This window comes from Neophocaena asiaeorientalis, unplaced genomic scaffold, assembly GCF_003031525.2.
Source record: "Neophocaena asiaeorientalis asiaeorientalis breed wild unplaced genomic scaffold, Neophocaena_asiaeorientalis_V1.1 scaffold450, whole genome shotgun sequence".
NCBI classification, from domain to species: Eukaryota; Metazoa; Chordata; class Mammalia; order Artiodactyla; family Phocoenidae; genus Neophocaena; species Neophocaena asiaeorientalis.
Genome location: NW_020175674.1, coordinates 2258319 through 2269068, shown reverse-complemented (window position 1 = coordinate 2269068; position 10750 = coordinate 2258319). Strand labels below are relative to the sequence as shown.

The 10750-nt window shown below is 46.4% G+C and overlaps 1 protein-coding gene across 1 annotated transcript in view; it reads left to right on the top strand.

The window, feature by feature from the left end:
- The window catches only part of KCNQ5 (potassium voltage-gated channel subfamily Q member 5), a 196416-nt gene that overhangs the window by 181614 nt on the left and 4052 nt on the right, over positions 1–10750 (top strand). The window contains exons 10-12 of the mRNA XM_024731901.1: positions 5653–5784; positions 8134–8260; positions 10522–10741. Coding sequence (XP_024587669.1) covers positions 5653–5784; positions 8134–8260; positions 10522–10741 — 479 coding nt within the window. The remainder of the gene's footprint in view (positions 1–5652; positions 5785–8133; positions 8261–10521; positions 10742–10750) is intronic.

Genomic DNA, 10750 nt, shown 5'->3' with positions numbered 1-10750 from the left:
GCCCCGCCGTCACTCTTTCCTAACCCAGCCCAGTCCCACCCCAGTCCCACCGCCTGTCAGTCGTTCTCAGCCTGGGCTGCGGGTTCCAATCACCCGAGGAGGTTTATAAAGCCTCTGGATCAATTAAATGACGTTTCTGGAGGTGGGACCCAGGCGTCGGCGTGTTTTAGGCTCCCTGGCTGATGGCAAGGGGCAGCGGGGGCCTGGGGACTCTGCCTGTACGTAAAGCCCATCAAGCCGCCTCCCTGGTCCAGTCGGCTGAGCCCTCCGCCCGCACGAGGTCTGGCTGTCGGCCGCCTGTCCGTCCGTCTGGTGGTGGCACAGTCACCGCCGCTTCTGTTTTCTAGTCGTTCTTATCTCTGCATATTCGTATGCAGGGTTTTTACCCTGACTCAGAGGCCTGGGACAAGACTTTTGCAAGATTCTGTAACTCGTGGCAGTACAACAAATGCACCTACACTTCCTTATAAGTGCACATGTGTTGTGTGTATATATAGCCTATATTCCACCCGGGGTTTAACTTTGCTGTGGTTATTTCTTTGCGCTCAGAAAATCGCTTGAGCAGATTTCTTCCGTTTCAAGCCAGTTGCCAGTTGAGGTTTGTGGCGAATCTCTCGCCCCCTCTAGTGGTCACAGCGGAGCATGTCTGTTTCGAGCGTAGGTCTCCTCCGGGATTCCTAGCCTCTTAGGTACCCGCAGCATCGGAGGAGACTGGCTTCAGGGTCTTTTGCCCTTGGCTGCTGTATGAGCTCCAGGGGTGGAGTTTGCCCTCATGAGGAAAAGGCAGTGAGAGTGCAACCTACTGCCCCGCCTTCTGTCCTCCTCCGAAGGCCCTTCCAACAGCACCAGTAAGGACAAGCCATTCAGTATGTGCCAGGCGTGTGAGCAAAAAGAGCCCTTTCATACCAAAGTATCTCTTCTGTGCTGTTATTTTCCGTTAAAATATTAACACCTTAGCATTAAGACAATAGTAAACATTGTGATTAAGAGCTCAGCACTGGAGCCACACTGGCTCAGATCCCACGCTTACCAGCGTGTAACCTCAGGCGACTTACTTAACCGTTCTTGGCCTCAGTTTCCTTATCTGCAGATTGGGGCCGACAGGAGTCCCCATCTCGCAGACTATACTGCCAAGTGCCGCCTGGCAGTGTTGTCATTTTAATCACTAAATGTACTCTAAAGGTCTGAATTTTACTCCGGAATGATTTGCCCAAACACTCCTTTCTACCAGGCAATACATAGATCATATTAAACTTCTTTTATAAGCGTCCATTAAAGTTTTCTGCCTCTTTTTCTGCCTGACCTCAAGGCATTTCCTTGTGTCTACACCAGAGGTCAGCAAACGACAGGGTGGCGCCAAAGCCAACCCAATGCTGTGTTTGTAAATAAAGTTTTACTGGAATACATCTACATTCTCTCGTGTACGTACTGCCTGTGGCTGCTCTCATGCTACAGTGCAGACACGGGTGGCTTTAGCAGAGATCATGTGACCTACAGCCTGGCCCTTTACACAAAGAACTTCCAACCCCTCGTCTAGACTTTGGGTCCCTCTGATTTACATCCAGCTGCGTTAGGAGGGCGGAGATACATAACATTCAGGATTGCCTGTGTGAACCAAGCTTCCTCCCAACTCGGGGCTCTCCAACCCCAGCTCTCACCTTTTCCCTTCACCGCATAGTCGGAAGGCTTAGTACCTGACATGGAATGGTCTGGGAGAGAAAAAAGAAGTCGAAGAATTAAAAGGCCTTTCAAATTCATAGTCTAATAGCCACTTTGGACATTTTCCTCAATTGTCATCATCTTCATGTCTTTCCTGAAATCTAGAATTATTGAACCCTGGGCTTCATTTCTTCCTGCAGATAAGCAGAAAACGGCCTACTCACTCCACTTCGCAGAAGCTAAGTGCATCATGGGCAGCTGGTAGCTGGGAAACGTACACAGTAAAGCAAACCGATGACCAATGAGACCAGTGTGTATATCCTACAACTTGGGTAGAGTAAGCAGAGGACCCCTAGAATTTGCGACAAAAGGGGAAACATTACAGTTATTAGGGGTGGGGAACCCACATTGGCCCAGGCCTGATTCTTGGGAGGGGCCTTGGAGGGAAGGAAGGGGGCCAGTTCAAGGGCAGAGTGCACTGGACCCCCTGGGAAGACAGAGCTGGCAGTGAGATGAATAGACTAACGTGGCCTCGGGTTTACTTGTGTGAGGGTCAGAGGGCACACAGAGGAGACAGGAGGAGGTCAGCGGACAGCTGGACATTCCCCTGAACCTTTACAAGTGTGCCTGCCCAAGAGCTGCCCTGTGGTGCGAGCTTAGTGGGGTATCAGCCACACGGGCCTCGTACTAGCTGTGTGACCTTGGACAGGTTACCCGACCTCCAGAGCCCTCGCTAGACCCAGATATCAAAGGTGGAAAACTCTTAGGGCTTCATGTTGACATAATGGAGGCAAAGGGCTCAGGGCAGGGCCAGCTGTTCGGCAAGGGCACAGTGATGGGAGACCCACCCCAAGGGAGGCGGTGGGGTGGGAGGACGAGGACTTCACCTCCCACCGCCAGCGCCGTGTCCAGGACAAGGATCCTGAGTACTCGGGTCAAGCTCGTTGTGGGCAGAGACAGAAGCCATTCTAGACATCCAGCGGGACCAGGGAAGTGAGGGGGCTTAGCTTAGTCTCCCAGATCTTCCACTCTCTACCTTCTGATTTCAACCACGAAAACCGAGTGCAGTCCCTGGAAAGGCGAGGGGATTGGGTGGAGGGAGGGAAGCGGAGGTGACTGGATGGTATAACCATCTCGAATCGCCCAGCCCTGATGACCGGGGTCTTGGCTCAGAAGGGTCATCATACAGTGGCCAAGGTGGGCAGGGAGCACGCCTCCCATCCTTGCCCTCCTGGAGCAGGCCTGACACACAGGAGTTTTGGAAGCATCTACAGCAGTCTCTTAGGAACAGAAAACTAAGCTTATACTCTGTTTAGACTTTAACCACATGTGTTCATCCCTGTGTTCTTGATGGTCCTGTGATATATAAAACTCATTCAGCAGCTGAATTACTTTCCCACCAGGCCCTCCCCTCCCCACCTTGGATGGTTTCGTTTTGCTGTTAGCGCTCTCTTTACATTTGGTACTTACTGGGTTATGGTGTCATTTATTCCTTGACTTTCAATGTTTTTTCCTTTCTCCTTACTTTCTCATAATGATATCTTATAATTTGTGATTTAGTTGTTCTGTGAAATCCAAATTACGTTAGTAATTTGAGGGAAAAGAATACTATATTTTCATGGTTTTCAGAAGCATCTCCATTTAACGGATTCTTTTCTGAATCAGGCAGAGTCCTAATCATTAATGAATACACAAATTCATTTTACTTTAGAAAGTTTTCGGTATTCACGAAAGAGAGTCAGAGTCTTATGGTCTCCCTGAAATGCGCCTCGAAGAGCTCAGATCTGTTCCGTTCAGAAGGTGTCAGGAGTCTGCCTTGGCACGGAACGGCATGAACACCTTTGGGTGACCAGAGAGGAGCTCGTTCACATCCGTTTCTTCAGCGAGCATGTACTGAATCGCTGATCCTTGCCAGGGAGCTTATGAGCTGCTGGGATGAAAAACACAGCTTCTGACCTCAGTGAATCTCCTGGAGAGGTCCGTGCTTGAGCTGAACCTGAACAGTTAGCATTTCGGGTAGTGTGCCAAGACAGACCTCTGAGAAATGAGCACTTTGATGACGAGAGAATCTGGAAGGGCTGGTGTGGGGCTTCAGGCAGAAGAGCAGGTGGAGATGGACGATCGCCTGGGGAGAAGAGGGGCGCTACCTCCGCCCGTCACCCCCTTCCCTAGCCAGGCGGAGCCTCCAGACCGACAGAGACAGCCCTGCAGTCAAGGACCTCCTACAGCCTGGTGGAGGCCTTATATAAGCAAGTAATAACAGTGTGGCATGTTAGTTACTAAAACGAAGGTTAATAGACAAGTGACTAACTGCTTGGAAAGAATTGCAGAAATGTCCATTAAAACAGCGACGTTAGAACCGAGTCTTAAGTATCCTGTAGGACTTCAGGAAGAGGAAAGCCCTCGAGTTCCAAGGAGGAAGTGAACGAGGATGAGGTGAGAGGGGCGGGGCAGAGGCCAGGCCACCCACGGCCTTGCAGGATGTGCTAGGGAACCTGATGCTCACCCCGTAGGTCAGGGAAAACCAACGTGGTAGAGAAAGGGGGTAAGAACATTAAGGACAAATGGTTCAGGCATGATTAGGAGACAGTCAGATTGAAGGTAGCAATACAATTCCAGGATTGAGTTTGGGGCTTTATAACCAGTTGCAATCAGCTATCGCTTAGGATAGGTAATTTTCCACTTAAACGCTACTTTTGTCCCTAATCTTCCCACTTTCCTCCAAGGAACAATAAGTTTTGGTTCATAGCGCCTAGTTGACTGATCTTCAGCCTGGGACCCGTGAGCGTGATAATAAGAGTCTATGAGCCAATTAATAGTTGAATAAACACCAACAAGTTTAACATTTACCTGCAGTAAGGCTGGACAGATTCATTAAAATGCTGTACTGCTTTGCTTTCCCCAGGAATTATATCCAGTTATTGCAGTAACTGGTTATCTTAAGCAGCTTTGCTGTTCACGACATCATGAAATTTATTGACAAAGTATTGTTTTAAAACACGGAGTCCACGTTGGGGGAGACATTGTAATTAAAAAGACCTCTGGTGGGCAAAGGAGGGACTTCCCTGGCGGTCCAGTGGTTAAGACTCCATGCTTCCACGTCGGGGGACATGGGTTCGATCCCTGGTCGGGGAACTAAGATCCCATATGCCACTCGGTGCGGCCAAATAAATAAATAAAACCTCTGGCTCTGAAGAGTTTAGACATCCAGCTTAGTTGATGAGTGTGTTATGTTTGAAAAAAAACAAAAATAAACCCTTGGGTACCTAATTGAGCAGTATTCTGCAGAAATAATTTATGAAATTTTTCATAAATTTCTATACAAATGTACATTTCCCTAAAGAGAATGAGAGTTTCGTAGCACATCTGCATCTCAAAAATGTATATAGTTACATAAAAGACCATTATAACTTTTTTTTTTTTTTTTTTTTGCGTACGCGGGCCTCTCACCGCTGCGGCCTCTGCCGTTGCGGAGCACAGGCTCCGGACGCGCAGGCTCAGCGTCCATGGCTCCCAGGCCCAGCCGCTCCGGGGCATGTGAGATCTTTCAAGACCGGTGCACGAACCCGTGTCCCCTGCATCAGCAGGCGGACTCTCAACCACTGTGCCACCAGGGAAGCCCAACTTTTATATTTTTATAGGGATGCATTCACTGGGTGTTGATCTTGGACTTCTTGGGGTTACATGGAAAAGGTAGAATTGCATTTTGACTTTGATTTTAATTCAGGGTTTCAATGGACATTAAAAAGGTGCAAGACTTATTAATGTTTAGTCTCTTTTTTAGTGTGTTTTTCTACATTCAAGCTGTGCCTCACAGGAGATATTCTTAAATTGTCCACTGTAATCTCGGGCTTTCATGTTGCATTTCTGCAGGAGCTTAAAATAATTTGACGCATGACGTTTTTCCCCCAGAGTTTCCTCTGTATACTAGTGAGCCATTTGGGTGTTTTAGTGAAGTTATGAAGATTCATATGTAGTATGTTGCTCTTACAGAATTATGAAGTTTCACGTCGCAAAACGGAAGTTTAAGGAAACATTACGCCCATATGACGTAAAAGACGTCATCGAACAGTATTCTGCTGGTCACCTGGACATGCTGTGCAGAATTAAAAGCCTGCAAACACGGTGAGCAACGCGAGGGTTACTTGTTTTACAGGAACAGGCACAGAAACTGTCTGGGAGGAACGTCTCCCTAGTAGAGAAAACTCTTGAATTCCATGTTTCTAACTCTCTTTTTAGTGAACAGCTGGACTTTTGCGTTGAAACGTAGATTTTATTTAAAAGTAAATCAGTCATTAAAAGCCTCAATGTATCGACAGTGTCTCAGTGTCTCACCTGTGAAAATGGGGTATCGGCAGTGGCTGCCTAGGGTCGTGGTGAGGATTGAATGAGTTAATGCAGGCTGACCGAGTGCTCGGGGAGTGTTAATGGTTGGTGCGGCCGTCATTTCCGTTATCGCCTGAATCCTAACCATCCTTCAGAGGAAAGCTAGTCTTTCTCCTTCGTTAAACTTGACCCACCACCCAGCCCACAAAGACAGACCTGTCCCTCCTCTGAGCCCCTAAAGCGAGTAGAGTCCACTGCAGGGAGTAAAAGCGCGGCTCACCTTGGAACACTGTGCCGGAGAGTCAAACTGAGCACCCAGGGTTGACTCTTATACTGCTGCCCTGTGGGAAGCTTGTTCCCCTGGCCCTGGACCCAGTCTGGGCCCTTCCCTTCATGCCTGTCCTGCACGGGGCTAGATACACACCGTCTTGCCAGGGAGCATCTTCTCTAGTGGTTCAAAGAAATGAGTTCAGTATGTTATTTCAAACATGTGTTTGATTGTGTCATCTTGAAGCCGAAATATTTAGTCAGTTTCATTTTTTTAACAGCCTTGCTTCACTATCAGGCCCCAACTACCAGCATTGGATTGAACAGTTCTTAAAACACAAGGACTGAGTCTTCAATGTTTGTCTATGCCCAGAGCACACTTAGCCCAGGGTGAGGCATATACTAGGCCCTTGGTAAAACACCTGTTGATTTCTATAACATTAGTTACAGAAATCACAGGGTTTTTTTGTTCATTTCATTCAGCAGGTAAGTATTGAACCTGCAATGTGTGCTGGGCACCCTGGGCACCCAGAGATGACCAAATGACCCAGTCCTTGTAGAGCGGCAGTTGAATGGATTAGATGTCATGACTGCCTGCACTCCTGTGCACACAAGGTAAACTGGAAAGTTGAGTCAATATTCCTTATAGTTCAGCTCTAAAACACACAAAAGGGAAGAGAGCAAGTGTCCACTTCAGGCTGACTAGGTCTCCTTGGAAACTGTTTTAAATCACCTGTGATCCTGTTACAGTCTCTGCGCGGGTAGCCAAGGTTTTCCAAGTCCTTTCACAGAACTACCTAAGGCTCCCAACGTTTTTGTTTGCTTGTTTGTTTATTACAAATGTAATTGGTCTTCTTTTATTTTTCTTCATAGTGATAGGGTCACTAGTTAAAATACACTGTAAAATCTTCAATTTAAATTTTATTTCATGCTGCATTGTAGAAATAGTTGTAAATAGCGTCCATTTAATCATTTAAAACAAAGGTTAAATGTAAATTAGGATCCTGTATTTATTCCTATGATTATTTATGATTTTCTGGTAAAGTTTTATTTTTCTGAGGGTGAAGGAATTAATGTTTTTTAAAGTAAGATACCTTTAAACTAAATTGATAATTTCCAGAAATCACTTGACCTGGAGAGAATGCCATAACATTACAAACAGGATCTTTTCATTTAACGTATGTTTGTTCAATTGGTTTTGTCGTTTCTTTGTTTTTATTGACGTATAGTTGATTTACAATGTTGTGTTAGTTTCAGGTGTACAGCAAAGTGATTCAGTTATACGTGCATTTATATCTTCTTTTTTCAGATTCTTTCCCCTTATAGGTTATTGCAAAATACTGAATACAGTTCCCTCCCAATGTTTCTATAAAGTTCAACTGCTGCAGAATTTGCAGAACTCATCTGGAGTTTCTTGCCTGTGTGATGTGTGTATACTGTCCAACTAGAAATCCTGAGATGGAGACTACAGCTTTCTTACCTGCTTATCTTCCATATGTCAGATGTATGATAAATGGTCACTGAAAAATCTGTTCTATTATTAACATGAAATAGTCATAATTATGATTTTGTCATTTTTAAGTGGTTGAATTCAAGAAACACCTGGTCAGGGGTGGAAACAGACAAATTACTTGGTAGTTTAGGACATTTTTGCCTCCAGAAGATCAGCCATAAGTGATTTCATCATGGACTAGAATAATGAGAAAATTAACCTCGTGTAATTTTCATGTGAAGAAAATAAGCACGTCAGCTGGAAGAAGTTCATTTTTATTTCCTCTTACGTAAATAGAGATAATTGTATTTTTCTTTTCAAAACCCTTCCTTCCAGCCTAGGGCAGTGTCCACCTTCAGCACTCATAATCAGATCTCTTTCTCTGCTAGTGTGGATCAAATTCTTGGAAAAGGGCAAATCACATCAGATAAGAAGAGCAGAGAGAAAATAACCGCAGAACATGAGACCACAGATGACCTCAGCATGCTCGGCCGAGTGGTCAAGGTTGAAAAACAGGTACAGCTCAACTAAACTGCTGAACTCTTTAGCCAGATTTTTTTCCAGTTTTATTGATACATAATTGACGCGTATCGCTGTATAAGTTTAAGGCATACGACATAATGGTCTGACCTCCATATACTGTGAATGATGACCACAGTAAGCTTAGCCTCCATCGTCTCATAGAGACACAATAAAAAGGAAAGCACGAAAAGAAAACAACTTGTTTTCCTTGTGATGAGAGCCCTTAGGATCTACTCTGTTAACACCTTCCTGGGTACCACACAGCAGCATTAGCTATAGTCATCCCCTTGTGCATCGCGCCCCCAGCACTTGTTTATCTATAACTAGGAATCGGTACCTTCCGGCCACCTGCCTCCGGTCCCCTCCCTCCACCCGCTGCCTCTGGTCACCATGAATCTGATCCTTTTTCTATGTGTTTGGGAAGGGGGTTGTTTTTTGTCGTAAATTCCACATAAGTGAGATCGTACAGTATTCGTGTTCCTCTGCCTGACCTATTGGACTTAGCATTATGCTCTCCAGGTCCATCCCTGTTGTTGCAAATAGCTGGATTTCCTCGTTTTTTTATGGCCGAGTAATATTCCATTGTGTATATTTATATATACACACACCACAACTTATTTATCCATTGATCTGCAGTGGACACTTGTCTCTGAGTCTTGGCTATGAACATGGGGTTGCAGACATCTTTTTGAGTTCATTTTTGTTTCCTCTGGATATAGTCCCAACAGTGGAATTGCTGGATCATGTGGTAGCTCTATTTTTAATTTCCTGAGGAACCTCCATACTGTTCTCCACAGTGGCTGCACCAGTTGACATTCCCACCAACAGTGCAGGAGGGCTCCCTTTTCTCCACACCCACATCAGCACTTGTTATCTCTTATCTTTTTGATGACGGCCATTCTAATAGGAGTGAAGTAGCCAGAATTTTTTTTAATCAAAACTGATTATAGGCAGTTGGATGTATTTTAGTGAGTAATAGATTTAAAAAGGAATAAAATCAAGAAAGAGCAAATAAATTAAATTTTCTTTATGCATAGACAGTGTTTCTCTAAAACACCTGGATTTCCATATAAGAAATAGAAAATTTCCTCTCATCAATTAATACTCGAACTGCAAACAACTATAGACTTCCAACAGTAGAATAACAAAGATCTAGTTTTTATTTGTGTTTCGGTTATTTTCATTGTCTCTCTTATGTCAATAAAAAAAAAAAGCATAATAACTATGGTAGTGCACTGAATGTTTGTTGACCCTGAGAGTGTATCATCTCATACAAAGACAGTTTTTAGAAATCAAAATGCTCCCCCAATTTAATTATAAATATTCCAAGCATTTTATACCTTTATTTTTAAACTTAGAATCGCCTAGATTGATATCTAGGGTCTTTTTTTGTTTTTTTTGTCTGTACCGCACAGCTTGTGGGATCTAGTTCCCTGACCAGGGATGGAACCCGGGCCTCCTGTGGTGGAAGCGCAGAGTCTTAACCACTGGACCATCAGGGAAGTCCCAGTATCTAGGGTCTTGATTTCTTACAGAATCAGTTCCCTGCTAGGCAGCAGTAAAGTCCCAGAATGTCTTCAGAGAAGAGGCTGAGGAAGGGCAACCTGATCGGGGAGGAGGGTCTGGAAGTTGCTTTGTACAGCGCTTATATGGTTTTTGAAACATCAATTTTATCTTATTTTTTTTATAACTTATTTTATTTTATCTTTGCGTTGGGTCTTCATTGCTTGTGCGCGGGCCTTTGTCGAGCGGGGGCTACTCTTCGTTGCGGTGCGAGGGCTCATTGCGGTGGCCTCTCTTGTTGCGGAGCACGGGCTCTAGGTGCGCGGGCTTCAGTAGCTGTGGCTCGCGGGCTTCAGTAGTTGTGACTTGTGGGCTCTAGAGTGGAGGCTCAATAGTTGTGGCGCACGGGCTTAGCTGCTCTGTGGCATGTGGGATCCTCCCGGACCAGGGCTCGAACCCGTGTCCCCTGCTTTGGCAGGCGGGTTCCTAACCACTGCGCCACCAGGGAGGCCCCTGAAAATCAATTTTAAAGCCTGGGGAGGCAGAAGGGCGCCAGTGGAGACCAGGCGGACGGACGGCGGAGCGTCCTGCCTCTCGGCCGTCCGTTCCCGCCCTCACGGCTGGAAGGGGCCTCCTGCGCTGGCGCCCAGTCAGGACTGCGTGCGACTCGCCTCTCTGGACTTCCCTGTGCGGGCACAGCCGGACTGCTTTCTACATTCTTATCAACAGGTGTACGTTTTCCCCTCTTTCAGGTCCAGTCCATCGAGGCCAAGCTGGACTGCCTGCTGGACATCTACCAGCAGGCCCTGCGGAAAGGCTCCGCGTCGGCCCTCGCACTGGCCCCCCTGCAGACCCCGCCTTTCGACTGTCAGCAGACCTCGGACTATCAGAGCCTGGCCCCGCCCGGCGGCCGCCTGCCCCGCTCGGCCAGCGCGGGCCTGGCTCGGGGCCTGCAGCTCATCCTCACGCCTGGCGACCTGG